Here is a 22,329-nt window from a genome sequence, read left to right as displayed (position 1 = left end):
TTAAATTGAAAGCAACTATGACTAGCAGTTGCCTATAGGAATAATAATACTAGTGGATATTATAATTATAGCTAGCACTTATTGAGCCAGTCACCATTCTAATCACTTTATGTGGATTATTCTACTTAATACTCAGTTCAAGCCTGGAAAGTACATAGTCATATTACCTCATTTTACGGAGAAGAGAAAAAGAAATTGCCAAGATTTTGTAGGCGGTATATCACAGAGCTGAGATTCTAGCTCAGGCAGGCTGAGCCTGGAGCCTATTGCTATACAAGAGTGTATCCTTATGAATGTGGGATTCTAAGAGCTTGAGATTCCATGCTGGGTATAGTCCAAAGCCCAGGAAGGCCAAGCTTTCATCTGAAATTAGTAAGGAAAGAGCATCCTGGCTAAGAAAATCTACTCGGAAGTAGGGAGTAGTGCTGTGTCTCTTCATGCTACTCCTGAGTAGAGATGTGCTCTCTTGGGGACTTGGCCTTCTAGGCCAAACCTACCAGGAGCTATGGAGTACAGATGTGTACAGATGTGTCTGGCTAACTTGTGGAGCCAAGAGTGAAAAAGAAATGAAGATGGAGTAGGAGGAATGTGAGACAGTGCTCTAAGGAGTCATCCTAAGCCATTACTTTATGCTTTAACTCCTAGGATCATTTTCCGCCTTGGTTGTATATAGAATTGGTACTGGGTGGCCATCAGGTGTGCACAACTCTTGTTCTTTTTTTTTTTGGCCAGTCCTGGGGCTTGGACTCAGGGCCTGAGCACTGTCCCTGGCTTCCTTTTTGCTCAAGGCTACCACTCTGCCACTTGAGCCACAGCGCCACTTCTGGCCATTTTCTATATATGTGGTGCTGGAGAATTGAACCCAGGGCCTCATGTATATGAGACAAGCACTCTTGCCACTAGGCCATATCCCCAGCCCCAACAACTCTTGTTCTTAAATTCTCCATTTAGCTCTGGCTAGGCCCCACTGCCTGAGGTCATGGATGGACACCGATGGCATTAGTAACTTGTAGCAGGCACCCTGCCCAACTCCTCTCCTATGCACCACCAAGCCGCTGTCAGGGTATAGTGATTTTCCATCACTTGCTGCCTCAGCTAAATCTGTACCAGTGCCCCAGAGGTCAGAGGGCCCTGGGTAACAAAGACAGAAACCCCACCAGCCTGTCCAGTTATCTGGCTCCCTCAGTCTGGCCCTGGCCTCCTTTATCCTGAGACCACCGGCCCAAACAGAGCCACCACAGGCCCCACAACACCCTAGGAGATTGTGCTGCCCTGAATCAGGAGGAGCACTTCTGAGTAGCCTAACATCCTTCTAGGATTTTCTTGTGGATGAGCCTACACTGTTCTCAACTATTGTCTAATCTTTCCCACGGTAATCAGGCTCCCAACCTTCTCCCCAACTCTTCAGAGATTACCTAACTTCTGTTTTACTGAGAGCAAACAGCCATAAAACTCCTTTTCAAAGCTTTTGCCGTGCTTGGCTAACCCTCCGCTCCACTCCCCCCTCATTCTGCCCTACTGTCTCCACAGCCTCTTTGGCAGCATCAGACTTTCCCTCTGCATGGATTTTTCCTTCTTCAGCCCACAAAAGTATCCAACTCTTTCCTGTACTGAAACATTCTCTGTATGTTCCACAGCCAGATCTGTTCTCTGCCTTCCATACAGCTAGCTACTTTTATTATCTCCTGCTTCCAGGTGCTCCCTAACCCTTGCTCCACCTGCTTCCTGCTCCAGCCACTAGGATGACACTTTTCTCTGTGTCACTAATAGCTGTCCCAATAGTACCCGAGTATGCTTCTTCTTACACACATATCCCTTCATTCAGTCTTTTTTATTTTTATTTATTTTATTTTATTTTTTTGCCAGTCTTGGGGCTTGGACTCAGGGCCTGAGCACTGCTTCTGGCTTCTTTTTCGCTCAAGGCTAGCACTCTGCTGCTTGAGCCACAGTGCCACTTCTGGCCTTTTTCTGCATATGTGGTGCTGAGGAATCAAACCCAGGGCTTCATGTATAGGAGGCAAGCACTCTTGCCACTAGGCCATATTCCCAGCCCCCCTTCATTCAGTCTTTAGGTTGACATTGGCATGACAAGTTACCATCTAAAAACACTGGAAGGCAAGGGTCTTGTTCCTACAGCTTGCAAGTACTGAGCAAAAGCTGTTTGAAGCTAAATTGGCTCATGGCTTGTAACTCACCTGTCGGGTTGAGGTGAACTTGGCTTAAGATCCAGTGGCCTAGCACTTCCCTGTTGACTCTCCTAGTTTGAGGCATTGGAAAAGCACCCTCTCCCTCAATCTGGAGGACCATTATAGGGTTTCCAGTTAGAAACCTAGCTTCAAAATGATCTCCAGCCACTCCTGGTACCAGAAGGTGTCAAGCTAAAGAAGAAAAAGAAAAGTGGGCAACCAGCCAGCAGAGCAGCAAAAAGTTGCTGTGTTCCAGTCAGCCTTCTGCCCCATTTTTTTTTTTTTTTTGCTATTTTTTCTGTCTGCATTCAAGGTACTACATATTGGGTAAATTTCTTGTATGTATGTATGTATGTATGCATGTATGTATGTATGTATTTATTTATTTATATTTGTTGCCAGTCCTGGGCCTTGGACTCAGGGCCTGAGCACTGTCCCTGGCTTCTTCCCGCTCAAGGCTAGCACTCTGCCACTTGAGCCACAGCGCCACTTCTGGCCATTTTCTATATATGTGGTGCTGGGGAATCGAACTTAAGGCTTCATGTATATGAGGCAAGAGCACTCTTGCCACTAGGCCATATTCCCAGCCCCTGCCCCATCTTTGCTACCAAATCGCAAGGGATGAGGATGGAGCTGAGGAGTCTGGGAGGGCGCTGGCCAGGGCAGTGTGATGTGTGATGCTGATGTGATGCTCTTGCAGGATCATCCGGACCAAAGTTCAGCAGCCTTTCCACCCAACACCGGATGGGGCAGGGACTGGAGTGACTGCCCCTGGCCACACCATCGGTAAGAGGGCTTGGGAAGGGGGAAAGACAACCTGGGCTCAGGCCTCAAGCTCCCTGGGGCTCCCTGCTTCAGTGACCTCTAGGGCCTGCCATGTTTCCCACACCCTCCTATTCCTGAGCTCCTACCACCTGTCCTCTGAATTGCCTTAGTCCACATTGTGTCTCTCTCTAACTTATTTTTATTCATTCTTATTTTTACCCTTCTCTCTTTTGTTCTATCACCTTTAAAAAGTTTGATTCTGTATATTCTTTCTTTCCTCTCATATCTACTTTCTTACTCCATCTTTATCTTTTAAATCATCTTTTTTTCTCCCTGCCTCTTCTCCTTTCTACTCTTCATTCTCTTCTCTCCCCACTCCTCCTCTCCATCCTTTCCCTCCCCTCCTCTCTGTCCTTTCCCTCATCTCCCTCCTTTCCCTTTCTTCCCTCCCCTTCACTCTTCTTTTATCCCTCCCATTCCAATCCTTCCCCCCTCCTCTAGTATGTGTGGCTCTGGATCTGTCCCGCTTCTGTTTTTCCCTTCTCATGGTCTCTCTTCCCTTGGCCTGTTTCTCCTGATCTATCCATTTTCCTTCCTTCCTTCCTTCCTTCCTTCCTTCCTTCCTTCCTTCCTTCCTTCCTTCCTTCCTTCCTTCCTTCCTTTCTTTCTTTCTTTCTTTCTTTCTTTCTTTCTTTCTTTCTTTCTTTCTCCCTCTTTCTTTCTTTTGTCAGTCATGAGGCTCAAACTCAGGGCCTTGGCATTGTCCCTGATGAGCCCTTTTTGCTCAAGGCTAGATCTACCACTTGGAGTCACAGAGCCACTTCCAATTTTCTCGTGGTTAATTGGAGATAAGAGTCTCATGGACTTTCCTTCCCTGGGCTGGCTTTGAATCATCATCCTCAGATCTCAGCGTCCTCAGTAGCTCGGCCTACAGGCAAGAGCCACAGGCTCGGCTTCTCCTGATTCTTTGTTTCTGCCTCATCCATGATGTAGCTCTTGACTCATACTCAGGGTCTTTCAAAGACATGTCCCAGGCCTGCTGGCACACTCTCCCACCACCATGAACACACATACTAACTGATCTTTGGCCCAATGGTACTTTGTGCTGCTATCTCCGTAGATGAGGCCTGGGGTTCAAAGAAATGGGATGCAGTTATATTTTTTTCTTACTACTGCTCTTGGCAGCTCTCCCCTTCTCTCCTGACCAACAGGAAGTAGAAATGGCTGGTCCCAGCCCTCCTGGAGTTGGCAGGAGCCTTTGTTTACCAGGCCTGGGTAACAGCATGTGCTGGGAGGGAGAGTTGGACCAGGCTGTACCTGAGGGGACCATGGCAGAGTGAATGGGGTCATAATCTGTTCCCTGAGGGGGAATTTAGGAACTTCTTGAGTACTTTCAAGACCAAAAGCAACTGAGAGGGGAAGATGGGAGAAAGAAACTGTGCCCTTCTGGGAAGTATCAGGACCAGCTTTGACTTTCCCAGAAATAGAAGCATCAGAGAGCCTTGGCTCCAAATTGAAGCTGGTCAAAACTTCATTCAGGGGGCAGGAACAATGAGCTGGGGTTTGGGAGGAAGAATTTATCCGGACCCTGATTGGATTTGTTATTCCAGAAGGTATTCTAAGAACCATGCTCCCCAGAAAGCGACCAAAGTATTTCCTAAACTAAACCAACCTTGGGGTTTCCTGGGCCTGTACACAGCCTATCCACAGAGAAGGTGCTTGAGGGCCCAGTGAGACCCATAGGGTCCAGAAACCTGAGTTGACTGGCCACTACTTAGTCTAGGCTGAACAGAAGGAATAACAGCTCACATCGTATGCAAGTCCACATTTCCTCCTTAAGCTTCAGGAAGAAGGGGGATCAAGGCTCCTCATCCCTCCTTCTGTTTTCTGCTTCTTTCTGCCCCCAGCTGTGGGGCTTTGGTCTGAGATCGCACCTGCTCTCCTGATGGCATTTCCTCCTTCTTCTCCTCCAGTTCCCAGCACTGCCTCCCCTCCTGTTTCCAGCGCCTCCAATGACCCGGTGGGATCCTACTCCATCAATGGGATCCTAGGGATACCTCGCTCCAATGGTGAGAAGAGGAAACGTGATGAAGGTAGGGAGGAGGGAAGAGGTTTGGCTTCCCCTTTGCATGCTTTGTCCTTGGACTCAGAGCTCCGGTTTCCGCCTGGCCTTGCAGCTGCTCTGTTGTGAGATCAGTTTTAGTTGCAAAGCCCAGGTACCCCCACTGCCCTGCTGGCTCCTGGAGAGAGGGAGGGAGGCTGCTGGTGGGGCCACCAGCCTCACCATCTGCTCAGTCCTGAGGGCCTCACCTTCTGCTGAGACACACCCCATCCATCCCTATGGGATGCCAGGAGGAGACACGTGAACCTTTTACCTTAGGAGGTGGTGGGGACAGCTGGTCTGTGACCAAGGATGAAAGGCCAACCGACTTTGTCCTCACTTGATCCCAGCCCATCGGAAGGCACTGGGTGATGTCATGTGTAGCTGGCTATGGGTTTGGTTTTTTTTCTTCCTCTGCCCTCATGAAAATCACTTAGGGAGCTGGACTCTCTCTGTGAGTGGATATCACTCTGGTTCCCCACTGGCCCATCTCTGTCTTCCCCTGCAGCCCTCAAGGCATAGCCAAGTTATTAAGCTAGGAATTAAAGGGAATGAGGAATGAAGAGGCGATGGGAAAAAAGAAACTAAGAGGACAGAGTGCTGGGGTTGAGCTGGGTACAAGGTGCTTTTTCAAATACTCTGGCACTAGGGGTCCTTTGGTGACCATCTGGTTCTCTTCTGATACATGCAGCCGGTATACAAAGCTGTCAGGCCAGGCAAACGGAGACAACAGTGTCTCAGAACCCGCTTCCTGATCGATTCTCTCAGAGTCTCAGTGAGGGAAGTGGTAACCTCCTGGCTTTTCAGAGTATAGGATTTTTATAGCTATCTCCCATGACCTCCACAGAATCCTCCAAAGATAAGCCTAAGGGGTGAGGGGTGACCATATTTCTTACTAGTGCAGGCCAGTTCCAATGTATGCCTGTTTTCTCTGCATCTCCACCAATCAGCTTCTTCTTTGTCTCTCAAGAATGTCCCCTTTGGAAGATAGCTTCTACGGTCATCCTTAACATAGACAAGTCTTTGATGGGAGCAGCTTGGATAAAGAACAGAATTGGATAAAGGGACAGAATTGGTATTCCCTGGACCACAGCCTGTTTTCTCCAGGCCCAGGCAGAGGGAAGAGAGTCTGCGAGCTCTGGCCTCCGGCAGAAGGGACAGCGTGTATAGGAGAGGCCTGGGCCTGGCAAGACAGTGATGACCTGGTGCTGGCCTCCTTCCAGAAGCCCTAATGGCCTCGTTTCACAGGGAAACAGCTTGTCTGGCTCTATTTCTCCTTCTTCCAAAATATCCAAACCCATTTGGCTGCCACGGCCTTTGCCACTCACTAAATTTCATTGTGGTTGTTTTGGCGGCAGCCCCTGATGGGCACAGGGAGGCCGAGTCAACAGCCCTGAGTCCCAGTTCTCCCTGGGGTTTCCCATGCTCAGGCCTTAGCCAAGCCCCCTGGCACCCTGGATGCTCTGGTAGAGTCTGCTTCAAACCCTCAGGGTTTCTCTTTAGCCACCTGCCTTGTTCAGTGTATGAGAAGTCCAGGAGATTGGAGAGGCCACCGAAGCCTCTCTGTTCTCTCTATGGTTGGCTTGCAGTTGGGGCATTGCCTGCCCTCTGCTGCTTGGGCTCTGATGAGCTGTGAAGGGATGCTGGGGGTTGGGAAGTACTGGCCTGAGGCTGTGGCCAACCAAGGGTGGGGCACAGGCATGCCCAGAACGGAGTAATCTCTTCTCTGTGCAGTCGTTCCCATTCATTGTTTTGAGCCGATTCAATTCAATGAATTTCTTGCACATCAGCTACAAGAAAGGCTAGATGCAGAGGGTCCCCAAGCAGAACAAGATGTGATTCTTATCCTTAAGGAGCTTACATTCTATCAGGGTGCAGAAAACATTGAGACCAGAGAGTCTAAAGGCTATCAGATATGGTGTGTAGTGGAGGTCTAGCTGTACCCTGGGAGACAGCACGGGAGGGAGGTGAGGAGGGGGTGGGAGGGCCCTGCCAGGAAAAGCTGCTCTGTGAGGAGGGGCTGGGTAATAATTGTGGAGAGTCTTAAAAACAATACTAGCCTGGAAATCTACCTCATAGAGGGAGTCTTGTGACCAGAGGCTCTGAGGCCAACAAAGATAGGGTGGCTTTGTCAGGAAACGGGGAGAGGGCTGTAAGACAAGGCCAAGTAGATGGTGAGGGTCACAGGAGATATGCCAAGGCTGGGCCATGTGAGAAGGGTGGGCTTTGTTGTTGTTGTCTCTTCTGAAGGCAGGTGTAGGCCTGAAGGAGTCTGGGCAGGAAGGGACAGGTGCAGGGCTGGGTTGAGGAGGCTCAGCAGTGTTCAGTGATGTCAGCAGGCAGACAGTGTAGGAAGCGGCTGAAATTTTCAGGTGAAGAACAGTGGAGGCCTCAGAGTTTCCTCTTAAATATTTACCTGATGGATCTCACCAAGAGGCAAAAAGGATCTTGGGGCACTGCTTATTTGGGGAGGGGGCAGTGGAGGGGGGGTTCTCCTGCCCTGACTTTCTCTCCCCTTTGCTAGCCCCAGGCCTGAAAGAGCTGATCTTTTCCCTGGTCTTTTCCCTGGAGACTAGGTTATAGAGGAGTCCAGCTTTTCCTTAGTACCATCCCATTTCTGATCCACAGGACTCAGGTGAGAATGGGTAGGAGGGGGAAAGGAGAGAACAAAGGTAAAGCTGAACAACCCTCTTCCCCTTCTCTCACTCCAGAGGCCTTCGAGCAGCCAGTCTAGTTTGCATTAGGGAGCAGCTCAGATGATTAAGAATAGGAGAGATAATTATGTGTCAAGATGATGTAGCCCAACTCTGCAGTCAGGCCAAGGTAGCATAGCAGCTGGCAGGCCAGTAGCAGGAGCCGCCTTGGGCACAGGCTACACAGACACCCAGGTGTGTCCTTCAGCTCTTGGCCCAGGACTGTAGGTGGAAGGGAAACTGACTTGGGGGACTGTAGGGCATTGGAGTGGGACCAAGGATGCATGTCCCAGGACAAGACCCCAGAGAGAGTGGGGGCACAGGCATATTTCCCTCCAGGAGAACTCTGGATACCCTGATCACACCGGCCCTTCTTTGGCCTCAGGCTCCCTAGATGTGTCATACCCTGAGGACAAGCCAGGTACCTCTCTGCCCTCCAGGAGCTGCTACGGCTCCTGCCTCTAAGTACAGCATGGCCTATTCTTCAGCTCTAACAATGACACAGTGGTGGGCATTAGTGAGGACAATCACTGCAATGGGTGCTGGCATTTGTGGTGACAATCTCAGCAGTAGTTATTGGTGTTCACAGAGATAATATCCAGAACATTATTGGCACTGGCACTCGGAATATGGACAACATTATTAGTAACTGCAGTAATCATATCCATGGAGATATTTGTAAAGGTTGATCCGCTTTGACTGAGGGCAGAGGGAAGCTGGCAGTGACCATGGGCTTCTTGAGCCTCCTTTCTAGGCCCTGGCCCCCAGATATTCTTTGTAGAAATGTGCTACTCAAGAAGCTTTGACATTTCCCAGGAGTCTAGTGGCTTCCAGATGGAGATAGGCAGACAGGCCAGGGAGGGATAAAGTCATATCATGAAGCATCCAGAAAATAGGTGGTGCATCAGTCTGAGTAGAAAGAACCCTCATTCCGAACTCTTCATTTCTTAGCTATAATTGTGGGAGGGTGTATTAGGATTGGATTCCTAGGGATGTTGAAGGGATATCAAGTTGTTGAATGTTGTATACGCTGGTTTCTGAGGCTGGAGGACAGATTTGTAGTACCCTGTCTATAACCAGGCTAATACACAAAGCTATAGGTTCAATCTTCGGCGCTAGGAAACAAAACAGAAAACCTCGTCTTTTGATTTCTCCCCCGTTGCTTTGAGCTGCAGCCCAGAGCACTGCTATCCATCAGCTGGGGTGTTGAAGCACAGAGCAGTTACATAACTTGTCCAAATATCCAAATGAAGTCATATGGTGAGAGTCTGCTGATGTGTGTGAGGGAGGTGTGTTAGTATCATCCTTTGATGTGTGGGATTGCAGGGGGCTGTGGTTTTGCATTCCATTAATTAGATGCACAATGAATTGTGCAGTTGAGTGGTGCCAAGCCCGTGCAGTTGTGCATTTGCAGGAGGGCAGGTTTCATGGCTTTAAATGGCTGAATCCTGTCACTGCCCTTAATGGCTCCCTTCTGCTTTGGATGAAGCTGTGACTGGAAGACACTGTTTATATTTCTTTAGTGTCCCACCTACAAGTCCCAGAGATTGTTGCTTAAGTTACTCTTGGAGCAGAAATAGGGGAATTGGCTATGGAAATGAACAGTGCTACCCTTGTCTAGAGCTCTAAATGGAGGCAAACTCTAAATGCAAAGCTTCCAGGAAGCTAGGTGCCAGGCCAAGGCTGGTGCATAGTCCCAGGAGCCTCCAAGGACAGGCACAGGAGCTGGGAAGAATCTGAGCTCTGGGTTTAAATGGTAGCACCATTCACTTGCTATGAGGCCTTGGGCCAGTCAGTTAACCTGCTTCAGCTCAGTTTTCTCCTCTGTAAAATGGAAATAGTAGCAATACTTACTGCCTGAAGACTGTGGAAAGGATTTCTGGAGATCATAGATCTAGAGTTTTGAGCCAAATCCATCCTGGAGAAATGAATCTTTTCAGAAAGAAATTTATGTGGGCCCTGGCTTCCTAGCCTCAGTGGCACTTCTTGTAACTCCAGTAGCTCTTAGCTGCTCAGGGATGAGCTAACCTGGACGAGACCAGCGCTGTCAGCCTCCTCACCTGCGTATTTGGGACAGGCTTTGTCAATCATTATTTGTTCATTTTCTCTGTGGTTGTCTGGTGGACCATATATCATATTTTAGCCTCTATAAGCACTTTTTTCTTTCCATTTTATTTTTCTTTTTGGCAGTTTTTCGTCTTGGGGTTCGAACTCTTACTACCACTGACCCATGCTTCCAGCCCTTCTTTTGAATTTGGTTGCTTCAGAATAGTGTTTTGCTTTTTGTCCAGATTTGTGCCTAGACTTTAGTCCTCCTGATTTATGCTTTTCATGAGATAGCAGGTGTGTATCTCTTTTGTTGAGATAGAGTCTCAAAAACTATTTTGACTGGGCTGGTCTAGAACTTCAGTCCCTCTGATCTCAGCCTCCCAAGTATCCAGATGACAGGTACATGTCACGGTAGCCAGTTTGGGTTGGGTTTCTCAAACTTTTTGCCTTGCTGGTCTCAAACCTTGATCCTTCTTATCTTAGTCTTTCAAGTAGCTAGGATTAAATGCATAAACCAGTGTGTTTGGCACACAGGCACTTCCTATGTGTGTAGATAAATAAGAGACACCCCCCTTTTTATATGGGCATCATTCCCTCTGATCTTTTGTGTACATTCCTGCTCCCATATACAAGTTCATTTATTATAGACCCATATGTATTTTTTCCTGTTATTTATTTATTTATGTGAATATGTGCATGTGTTCTAGCTCTCTGATGTCTTTGGGTGTGAGGGGATGTACAGTACCATGTATTGGGAACTCTTACAATGTTGGAGGTAGCTTTGTTTGGAGAGAGTAGCAATGTGGTCGTGTGCGTGTCTACCATGGACAGCCATCATCCAGGCCTGAGCCCATTGAGTGTCTGTGGTTCTGGAAATAGGCATATATATAACACTAGTCCCCAACGACCCATAGATAATATCCTATACCTGTTGATGAGTGGGGAGGATGGCTCTGACCCTATCTCTAAGTGTAGCAGGAGCCCAAGGCTGGGGAGATTGAGACTAGGAACTAACCCTTTCCTTCTCAGACTATGAAAGAGTTACCACCCCAACCCTTGTAGCTCTTGTAGTCCAGCAGTCTCAGGGTCTGGCCCCCATCTTCTATCTGCCATTCTTCTGGGATCTTTCAGTGCTTGTCTGTCTCTTATTTGCCCGAGTTGAGGTATTTACAGATTTTGCCCACATTAGAGGAGGTGGAGGTTTGCAACTGGTCTGCACTTTTAAGAGGTATGAGGGCCAGAGGGAACATGGTGTGGGGGTCCATGGGGAGTAACTTGGGGATGGCAGTTAGAGAACATTCAGAGAGCAGAAAGGAGGCAGGGCTTAGACTTCCACTGGGAACCCAGTTTGCTGATAGAGTCTCCCAGCCTGGATCACTTCCTCCGTGGGCCACTGAGGGGCTTGGGGACTGAGGCCTGGTGGCCTAGAGGTCAGGTACTTAGTGGATGGGGGCAGTTATTCCAGCCCTTGGAAAAACAAAGAGCAGATCGGGCAGTAAAACAAAAGCAAAGGAGACCTGGAAGCACCTGACAGCCCTAATTCATCACGGCCCAAGTTTTTTCCTGTGTTCCCATTATATTTGTTTGTAAAAGTGGAAATCAATTTTGAAGGTAATTTTCTGGAAAGAATGGAAGGGAGGTGGGAGGGCCGGATAAGGCAGAGATGGTAAAAGGAAAAATTTAGGCCAGGCACAGCCCAGGGGCAGCTCTTGGCAAGGTGAAAGAAAATTGCATATTCAATCTCCATCCATGAATCTCCCTCACTGCTGCCCGCCTCCTGCTTGAAAACAATGAAGGCTTTTTCCCAGCGCTGGGCAGGGCCTCGGTATCAGCCTCACTTTAACTTCAGGGTCATTAATTCCCTGATTATTGAAGGAGAAGAGAGGGTTGCAGCATCGTCAATTCCAAAGGCACCCCCCCCCATGTGATCAGGCACTGGCTGAGGTGGGGGGGCAGCTGGGTGAGGTGAGGTGTTGTTTCAGAAGGGGGTGGGGAAAGAGGAAATGGGGAGCCACCTGGACTGGGGGGCAGGAAGCCAGGAGGAGGGTGGAAGAGGCAGTCATTACTGCATACCTCTGTTGTGTTGTTATTGCAAATTAAAAGTAGCATGTTCCACTCCAGAGCTATCTTTGGGGAGGGAGGGGCACTGAGGGAGGTGGGGGGATCTTATCATTGCTTCTTCAGCAGACCAGCCGTGGTGTCACCGTGTGAGGTGACATTTGAATTTACAATTCCGCTGAGAAAAGCCATTAATTCACAAATTAACATTTCTCCCTCTCCCTCTCTCTTTAACACTCTCTCCCTCTCTCACATGGATGTGCAAGCAATTGAAAAGACAAAGGAAATAGCCTTAAGGAAGAGACTTTACTGCTAGTCTGTCTGTGCTGAGATTGCTCCCCCTGCTTCCAGATAGATAAACCAATTACCTGAGCAGCTCCACTCCTGGCCGCCCGTGATCGCCTCCTTTTGTAGGCTGCCTCCATGGCTGGCTTACACTTGGTGTATCTCATTAATGGAAACCAGGCGTGCCCTGGCCACCAAGTTCTCTTCTTGGTTGTCCTTTGGAGAGGCATTGGGAGGAGAGCCAGGGTGAGAAAAGGAAGGCAAGAAGGACCCTGGAGAAGAAAGAAAATTGCTACCGCCCAGCTGCCTGGGCGGGTCTTGGGATTTGGGTGCTGCCTGCTGTGTTGGCAGCTTGGGAGAGGAAGTATTCTGGTGAGCTGTTGAGTCTGTGGGCTCGCTCTGATCTGAACAAGCTGGGCGTGTTCAGATTTAAAGGCAGAGGCTGGAGACCAAGTCTGACCCTTTCAGTGGCCTTTGGTCCAGGTGCAGGGAGCTGGCGGGAACAGGGAGGCATCTGAATTCATCTGGCATTGGAAGAACATGGGGAAGTTTTGCTGAGTGTGCACTGTTTTAGTGGGACAGGATGCAGCCTGGAGGAGCTGGGAGGGAAGCCGAGGAGGGCCCGGCTGGAAGACATAAGGTAGCACCATATTGGGCAAACAAAATGATACTGTACTGATTCCTTAACCTAAACCCAAGCGCTTAGGTTCTCATGCTTACACACACACACACACACACACACACACACACACACACACACACACACACACACAATTATCTGATTCCTTCCCTTTCATAGAGAACTCAGTAATCTTCCCTTATCCACAGGAGATATCTTCCAACAGACCCAATGGACATTTAAATCACAGATAGTACCCAACCCTATATGTGGTTTGTTTTTTCCTATTCATTTAAAAAAGTTTGCTAGATATTAGTCACAGTAAGAAATTAAAAAAATAATAACTAACATGAAACACAATAATTACAGTCATGTATTAGCACCCCGACAGTTAAAACAGAGACAGCTACCAAGTGACTCACAGGTATGGAGTGGATAAGCTTAACAAAAGGATGATTCACACACAGGGTGGGACAGAGCAGAATGTCTGCAGATTTCCTCATACTACTTAGAAAGGTGCACAACTCAAAACTTAAGGAATTGTTTATTTCTGGAATTTTCCATTTCATACTTTCTGCAAGCAGGGAAAGAAGAGGTGTCATGAAGGTGCCCTGTGGACGGTTGCTGGCATTACATGGCTTCGCACACACAATACCTACGTCGCAGACTGTGCACATCATTTGACAGGTCCTATGGAAATCCAGAAAGCAAAGCTACAGGAAGGGAACCAGCTGCCTTGACAGGTGCCAGGGTTTACCTGACTAATAGAACTCAGTCTATGTTCATTTTCCAGTGGATTTTCAAAATCTAGCTGATGTCCAGTTTTTGAAAGTTGTTTAAAGATCTTCCTTTACTAAGACACCAGAAAAAGAAACACACTTAGGAATGTACATTCAGGATTTTGATCCTACCTTCCTAGTAGCCAGGGAAATTCCACTAGCCATACGCACGGGAATTGCATATTTTAGCTAAGCTCTCTGGATAATGCTGGCCACAAGCCTGTAGAAGGACAGTTGTTGTTCTATAGAGGTAGGTATAGGTTATGTCTAATTTATGAAGAACTTTATTGAAGGCCCTGTGTACATGGGACTTGTGTTTTCCTGTGGGGGCAGTAGTAGAGTTTAGCCAGGGCTGTATGGGTCTGACAAAAGTATATGAATTTGCTTCTAAATCCCTGTAAGATATACTGGTAACTAGCTCCATTTCCTATCCCCCTTTATGCTATTTGAGAAAGTATTTTGAGGTTGAACACAAAAGAGTAAATACTTTTTTCATACAGTACCAAAAAGTTAGAACAGATGAGTCAACGATCCCAGAAGAGAGTGCACGCATTTGTTCTAGAGGGCTCTGTGTGTCCCTTCATTCCTGGACAGTGGGTGTGGTAGAAGTGTCACTCGTTCCTTAGCCAAGGTCAGCAGGTTCTCTGCCCCACTCCTGGGTTTGCAGCCTTGGATGCCCCCATGCCTTCGGCTGCTGGTCTTCTCCTTGGCATCGATCCCCTTGCCCCTCCCAGCAAGGGCACCAAAAGAGAAATCTGAGAAACCCACCATCTTAGCTCTGTCTGCCCTTCTTCCCCCACAGGCTATGGCTGCAGGAGGGAGGAGCCAGGCGCAGTGCTGGATCCCTCCCCATTCTGCCTTTCTCAGGGCCATAGTGATCTTGGGGTTTCCTGGGATCCTCCCATTCTTCCTTTGAGGAGTGGAAAGGCCAAAAGGTCAGGGGGAGGGTGGGGCCTGGCACAGGGGCTGGGAGACAGTCACGAGTCTCAGCCGCCTCAGAGCAGAGTTGCAGCAGAGCCAGTAATTCAAACCATCCTGACCCTTCGGTGAACCTGAACCTGCTGACCTTGACAGCAGCAGACAAGAGGCCTCACAAACCTCAACCTGTGCGAGGCCCTGCTCGTCTCCCTGCCTTCCTTGGAGCCCCATGGCCAGGCCTCCAGGTGGCCATCCCCATGAAATGTCAGCATAGCCCTCCCTCCTTGAGACTGCCCACCTGCCTCAAAGCACCCTTTGTGATCATCTCCATTGGCGACAAGGCATGGCATCTCTTGGGGCTCATTCGGGATGCTGGCTGGGCTACTGTCCTGTGAGCAGATGAGGGGAGCTTTCACCCCTTCCCTTTACCTTGGCCCTAGGCTTCATCTTTTCAGGACTGGTGTGTGTGTGTGTGTGTGTGTGTATGTGTGTGCTCATGCTCACATGAGAGCACGTGGAGGCAGAGATAGAATGTGATGGATGGGGGAGGGAAGACAAGCTGGAGGAAAGCAGCCCTGTGAACCTGCATTAAAGTAAATGCAGTTTATGAAGTTTATGCTTTCTTCCTCGGGAGAGCTGGATTCCATCCAGCTGCCTCTTGGAGCCTGCCAAGCACTTCCTGAAGCAGAAAGTGTGGGCAGAAGACGGAGCAAGCTAGCAAAACAGAGAGATGCACAGACATCCGTGCTCACATACATGCACGTGTGTACATGCATGCGCGTGCGCTAGCTAAGCCAGGGCAGTGTGAACCAGAGGGGCAGCCACACTGCACTGGGAGGTCTAGACTGTAAGTGGGAACAGAATGTGGTACCACTGGGCCTCCCAGAAATCTGCCCCTTTATTAGATTCTGAGTATGGACTAAGTAGATACTTGTGGCTACTGAAGACACATCGTAGTCTCTTAAATAGAAATAATTAAGATTTGTTTTTCCCCTGAGAATTCAAAGAATATAAATGACTGACAAAGCCAGGGCATGGGAACTGTCAGAGGGACTTAGAAACCAGGTAGAACATCTGCCCTTCCGAACTCTTCTTCCTATGCTCAGCATATGATTCCTGTGTGGACCAGGAATATATATATATATATATATGTAAGTGGGGCTCTGTGTCCATGTCTGTGTCTGTGTGTGTGTGCGTGTGCGCACGCACGCACCAGTACCAAGATTGACACTGAACTCAGGGCCGCTCATACTTCCTCAGCCTTTTCATTCATGGCTGGTGCTCTGCCACTTCAGTCATGCTTTCAGTCCCAGCATTTTTGTTTATGGTCAGTTGAAAGTAAGAGTCTAGTCTAGACTGATTCCAAACCTTAATCCTCAGATCTCAATCTCCTGGTAGTTAGCATCCAGTGCTTGGCTTGGGATCTCCAATTTTTGAGGAAAGGGGCACACAGAGGAGAGTGTGGCTCATAAAGAAGGGTGCAACAAAGTCCTTGCCACTTGCGGTAGCAACATTAGGACCTTTGGCCCCGGCTTTTGTGACATACCTCAGCTGGAAACGTACAGTGAGGAGAAGTGTACCTCTTGTTTCTTTCAGGGAATTTCATGTGTCTATTTAAGTTCTACTAGGAGCTGGGACAGAGGAAGATTGTGAAGGTAGAAAAAAGGAGAGAAGAAAGCAGACAAGAGGGCGGATAACGGTGGGCAGAAATTGCTGATTGTGGAGGATGCCCAGGGCAGCCAAGAGATGCCAGACATAGAAATTGGCCGAGAATGGCCTTGGCCTTTGCTTCCCCCCCCTCCCCCTTGAGCCCTCCCCTCTTCCTCCACACATCTTTATTGGTTCTGGTAATAGCGTTGATTTGCATGTCAGGCAAATCCTTGCCTTGCTACACACACAAAAAGAAAACCCCAGCCGTGGCAGGGTGGCAGTGTGGCAGTGTCAGCTCTCGCTGTTGTTCGACAGTGTAAAATTAAATTAATAAAGCCCCCAACACAGGAAAACATAACAGGAAATTAATGGCCTTTACTGTCGCTCTGATGCAGTCATTTGCAACCCTGCTTTCCGCACCAAAGACTTCATAAATGCAAGCAGTTTCTCTAAACAAGCATACTTAGGGCGGCCTGGTATGTAATTTTTCGCCTTGCTTGTGTCCTTTGAGCTAACAAAGCCCCCTTCCCTCCTGGCTCTAGAGAGGTTTCTAACTGGTTCTGGCCTGGACTGGAATTCAGGGAGGTGTAGAACACCCCACCCCTGCTGGAGTCCCAGCAGAGGGGTTCAGCAAGCTCTCCTTGTCCACCAGTCCTGCAGGCAAGCAGGCCAGCAGGACTGCACACTGTATTCTCTGCGGCAAGGAAATGGATCACCAAGGAGTCCCCCACCCCCAGGCACTCCCCCTGCCTCCATCCCCGCCCTGGGCCCCACGAGGCTATCTTTCTCTGCTATCATCTTTGTGTTCCCTTTCCAATGCCTCTGGCCTTTCCTTCCCTCTTCCCCTATCTGTACCCACTCAGCATCCACTATATACATGTTAGGCTTTCCCTTGGCAGTGGGTATAAACATTGAGAAATGTAGGGCGGGGGGCATAGATCAAGTGGTAGAATTTCTCCCTGGGTTCAATCCTCGGGACCACTAACTAGGAAAAGTAATTGTCTTGGCACAATTTCTTAGGGGTCTAGGTTTCCTCCATTCCTCCTCTTTATTACAAGTTGGGAAATATGAGGGCCCTAATAGTCATCCATACAACCATCTCTCTGTCCCCAGATAGACTTCAGAGCTGACAGTCTGATTTTGCTGTGGTGTGGAATTCAGTGGGATATTAAGAATACTCACCTTTCCTCATTGGGGCTCAATTGCCCACTGTGTTTGGGTTAGATGAGGGATCTCAGGAATGTGCAGTCTACGGGAGAGGGCCAGGCCTTCACACATCACCTAGCTGACTAGTCATTAAGTGCTGAACTGTGTGGCTATGTGTTCTCAAGGAGTGCGGGGAAGCAGCTAGAAGAGCAAGCAGGAAATGGACACAGACCTGGGAGCTGTCTCCAGGTATACCTCCCATGCAGAAGGAGCTAGGCTGCAAAACAGGCAGAATCAGATTCCTGAGGATCATTTGGTCTTGCCTGCCACTCACCATAGAACGCTCCCTTCCAGAAGTTCTGTCTGCTGGCCCAAAGACTCTTCCTGGATACAGGACATAGATGGACAGCTGTCATTGTTTGCAGCTCAGCCTTTATAATGAGTCAGTGTGAGGTTATGGGAAGAACACAGGATTTAAAAGTCCGAATGCCTGGATATAGGCTACCCCTCCACTTCTTACTTGCTCTGAGATTTCTACCTATTTTACACCATCTCTCAAAATCTTCATTTCCTCATCTGTGAAAAGTACCAATCATAACGTTTACCACCAGACTGGCAAATGGCAGTAGAGACGTCCATTTGATACTCTCTTTTTCTCCCTCCTTTCCTTCCATTATTCCACCATACTTACTAAGCACTTGGAAAAACTTTGGGCTGAGTCCTGGATTTCTTGTAGCTTCTGACATGATGTGGTTCCCACCCTTGATAGAGTTCCCTCACCAACTTGGTTACCCATCTCTGAATTTATTCTTGAAGGTTAAAGACCTCTTAAATGAACACTGAACCCTAGAGACAGTCCGGCTAATGCCAAGTACGTACAGTGGAACCATTGGCCCTCTCCCGTCTGGAGACTCCACATCCATAATGTAGCCTCAGATTACATTCGATTTTTTAGCAGCCGTGTCAGACTCAAGCTCATATTGAGTTCGTGGTCAACTAAAACCTCGAGATCTTTTTCACATCAATTGCTATCAAGCCAGGTCTACCCCATTCTGCACTTTTGTAATTGATTTTTTTTAACCTAAACATAGGGCATTCCATTTATCCCTGTTGAATTTCATTTTGTTGGTTTGGGCTCTTAATTCTACTCTGTTAAGGTCATAAGGATGTCTTCTGATCACCCAAGTGGTTTCTTCTTCTTTTTAAATTCTTTTGTTTTAAATCAAGGAAAGGGCATGGCCTGTCAGTGGAGACGTCCCTCCTGGTTGCAATGAATGAGTGCTTTAGGTACTATTGAGCCCAAGAGCTATCCAGTATTTCACTTTTCTTCACCATATTCATAAAGTCAAGAGGGGGATTATTTGCCATATGTTAACACTTACTATGCCCACAGAATTTTCTTAACTGATCAATTTAAAATATCCAGTGTAAGTAGATGAGCAAATCAGGTGCCTACTATATAAACATAGCGGAACTGATTTACATTGGTAAACGGAACAGTCCTTGACCTCAAGAAGCTTCTCATCTAGTAAGGAGGCAAATGTGTACATCATTATACAAGCTAAATGTGATCAATGGGATGATCAAGGAGGGAGAGGCCACAACAACTGTTTACAAAGAAATAGAATAAAAAGGAGTAGTTTCTTCCAACCAGGGCAACTGGAGACGTCCTCATAGGTATGGCCTTTGATCTAAGCATTGATATCAAGTTAATGTACCACAACTTATTCTTGGTGTGTGTGTGTATAGGCTCTAGTGTATCACATTTTCTTTTCTAGTGCCCACAGATTAGCTGTGTGATGATTAAGAAAAAAAGAAGTCCAGAGCCTGATATTGAATTTATTCCAATGTTGTTAGCATAATCTTAGGGAAACTTCCCTTCCTTTCTGCAAGGCAATACCATACAAGGCTTGTGATTGCTTCACTCCTGCCTTATGGCTTTTTGGATCAAGGATTTTCAACAGTAATTTTCAGATCCTAAACTCCTCTCATGGTCCTGGCAGCTCAGCTGAGGTGTTACCTGCAGGGCCCGTACCCAAACAAGGCACCAGTGCACTCCTGCTGGTCACATTTTGAAGATTCTTTTCTTTGGTGGAGAAGTAAAGGCAAGTTGGGGATGAAGAAATTCTGTTTATTCTCTCTCCTCTCTCAGCATTATGTCTCTCTCCCAAGGACTGAGCTTAAATCTGCCTTCCTTCTTGTTCTTTCTCCAAATGGAGCAGCTAGTCTATTTTTTATCGTTATATCAAGGTGTTTGGCTTTTTTCTTTTAAGCCTTTGCCCTCCTGGCAGAAGCATCCTACTCCCACATCCATCCATCCTTGATTCTGGCCCTTCCTTCCATCTGTTCTGTACCCACATTATGCGAGATGAAGGTGAGGAAGAACTTTAGTCTGATCAGAACAACACATGTTCACTTTAAAATATTGGCAAGAGAGATCATGTTGCTAATAATAATCTCACCACTAAGTGATATCACTGTTAAAATTTGGTATATCTGCTTTTTCCTGCATAGATAACTTTATGTATAATTTTTAATCAAAATCAAAATGATACTGTACATATAGCTTTGTGTCATGGTATTTTCACTTATCATTATATAGAGCCATTTTCACATATCATTACATATTCTTTGAAAACATGATTTTTTAATGGCTGCATAATCTTCCACTGTTCGATGTACATGTCCTTTTAAATTCTAGGCTCATCATATTTTAAAGCTTAGTCGTGTGCAACAATGGTGATTTTCCTTAAATGTCCTCTTTCTCCCCCACCCCCGCCCTCTCCTTTTACGTTGTCAGGTTGATTTTTTTTTTTTTGAGCTTATGGAGGCAGAATTTCATTCCTCAAGTATCTTGTACTTAGGAAATTATATTCCCCTTTTAACACCTTTTGTCACGGTGTCCTGTGCCTTTACTAGCCCCCCATGTGGGACAGTTTGCTTTCTTCAAGTGAGAGTTGGATCGTGTCTCTTCCTCTGCATAGGATTGCTTCCACCACTTCCCTGGTGTCCATTTTTTTCCTGGTCAGGATTAAAACACCTGCAGCAATGGAAGGCCTCTGGTCTTGGAGTCCCCATTCTCATACTAGCTCTATGACATGGGACCCTTACCTAACCTTTTGGAGGCTGGCTTTATGTTGTTCTGTTTTGTTTTGATTTTATACCTTTGAGCAGGAATCAAATCAAGATCAAATTATCTTCACTATACTTTCCAGATATAAAATATAAGTGACACAGGGTCCAGAGTGGCAATTTCTATTGTTGTTCTTTTTCTTTCTAAAAGGTAAACTGTTGGCTACAGAAGTTGTTTTAGAATCCTATTCAGGAAATCAGTCAACATTTGAGACCACTTACCATGTATTAGACCCTATCGTAGATTCACAAAAGATGAAAATTATGAGGTACTTGCCATCAAAATTCAGTTTAGTTGGGAAAAAAATAAAAGAACTATAATGCTGGGCACCAGTGGCTCACACCTGTAATCCTAGTTACTCAGGAGGCTGAGATCTAAAGCTCACAGGTCAAAGCCAGCCCAGGCAGGAAAGTCCATGAGACTAATATCTAATTAACCACCAAAAAGATGGAACTAGAGCTGTGGCCCAATTGGTAAAGTTAAAAGCCTTGATTGACAAAGCTAAGGGACAGTGTCCGGGACTTGCCCCAGTACTGGCACATACACACTATAGCACATTTATATTTGGCTCTACCACTTACTGGCTGTAGTAAATAACTCTAGGCAAGTCCCTTTCTTCCGAAGCTCCTAGTTTCAGAGGCAGAGATGGTTTGGGTTTGGCTCCTCTGGCACTCTGTCATGTCAGTCATGCTTAAGTTTTTCTGGTAGAAATGAAATGAGTGGATATATGTAAATTTCTTACATGCATGCCTGATAGATAATTAAGTGCTTAAGAAAGGGTAGTTGTTGTGCTAAGGATTAAATCAAGGTGTGTTTGTTAAGTATAGTGTCTAGTACCATATTAGGAACTGGATCCATTTTGGTTCCTATTAATATTTCTACAACAGAAGTTAAGGAACACAGAGAAGGAGAAATTAATATTACTGAGAGAGGAGTTAGTAACTTTCTTGTGAAAAAAAAGCTTATGCAACTTGATCAAAGTCTTACAGCAAGTGAGCAGCAAAACTAGGGTTCAACCCAGAGGTGTTACTCCTAGCCCAGAGTTTCCCATGCAGTTAGTGTTCCCAGAGGCAAATGGATGTGGGTGGGTGCAGCAAGCCTGAGGTTAGGCCGGCTGGCAGCCAGCCTCTCACCCTGTAATAAACCTAGTGAGTGTTGAGGATCTGGGCCTGATCAAGAATGACCAGTGGTTTATCAAGGTTAGGGGGAAGCGCAGACTTGGTTTTACCTAGAGCTAAAGCCAGATTTCTAAGGGTTTCATTGTGCTCAACAAGGATGACTCAGGCTTGTCTAGTTTGAGGCTAGGAGAGAGTGGACTATGTCATTCCTTCTCTTTTTTAAACATTTTTTGTATTGATATTACAAAGGTAATGGAAAGAGGGGTTACTGCTACATCAGTCAGGTCACACTGGACAATGTCACCCATACCCTCACATGCTCCCTCGCTCCATCTCTTAAGAGAAGCTGTGTTCCGTAATCTTAACCTCAGGCTAGCCTTCTGGGGCCCTTTCTAGAACACTGGAGCATCACAGGCCTCCTTTTCTCCCTCTCTCCCTCCCTCTGTCTCTCTCTCCCTCCCTCCATGTTTCCCATCTTCCTCTCTTTTACTCGTCTTTCTTCTACCCCTTTCCCTAGCCCCCTCCTCTCTTCATTCCCCCACACTCCTTCCTTGTCTTTTTTCCTCCACTCTCCTTTCTGCCCCCCTCCCACATTGTGTTCTGTTCAATCCATGGAACTTGGATCTTCCAGTCTAGAAGACATCCCAGCTCTGGAGGGCAGCTCCATTCCTCAGCATCCCAAACCTCACTCCCTGTTCCCCACCCTGGGTGGCAGCCCAGGTCCCATCTGTTGTGCTGCTGCCTGCTGTGGGGGCTGGGGCTGGGGCTGCATGGGCAGGCTGCCCTGAATGACAAGCGGGGATATTGATCGAATTCTGAACTCAGCCCA

The 22,329-nt window shown here is 47.3% G+C and overlaps 1 protein-coding gene and 1 long non-coding RNA gene across 11 annotated transcripts in view; both read left to right on the top strand.

Moving 5' to 3' along the window:
• Pax2 (paired box 2) overlaps positions 1-22,329 on the top strand; it is a 92,313-nt gene that overhangs the window by 40,577 nt on the left and 29,407 nt on the right. For 9 of the 10 annotated variants that reach the window (XM_048338448.1, XM_048338446.1, XM_048338445.1 and 6 more), the window contains 2 exons: positions 2,887-2,972; positions 4,925-5,044. In XM_048338448.1, coding sequence (XP_048194405.1) covers positions 2,887-2,972; positions 4,925-5,044 — 206 coding nt within the window. The remainder of the gene's footprint in view (positions 1-2,886; positions 2,973-4,924; positions 5,045-22,329) is intronic. The other variant, XM_048338447.1, reaches the window with a different exon arrangement.
• LOC125346153 lies at positions 6,691-21,759 on the top strand. The gene is made up of 4 exons (XR_007209874.1): positions 6,691-6,701; positions 18,875-18,885; positions 20,840-20,843; positions 21,068-21,759. It is a non-coding gene; the product is annotated as an uncharacterized LOC125346153 (long non-coding RNA).

This window comes from Perognathus longimembris, chromosome 2 (assembly GCF_023159225.1).
Source record: "Perognathus longimembris pacificus isolate PPM17 chromosome 2, ASM2315922v1, whole genome shotgun sequence".
NCBI classification, from domain to species: Eukaryota; Metazoa; Chordata; class Mammalia; order Rodentia; family Heteromyidae; genus Perognathus; species Perognathus longimembris.
Note: the sequence above shows the minus strand (reverse complement) of the source record. Positions and strands in the feature narration are given on the sequence as shown.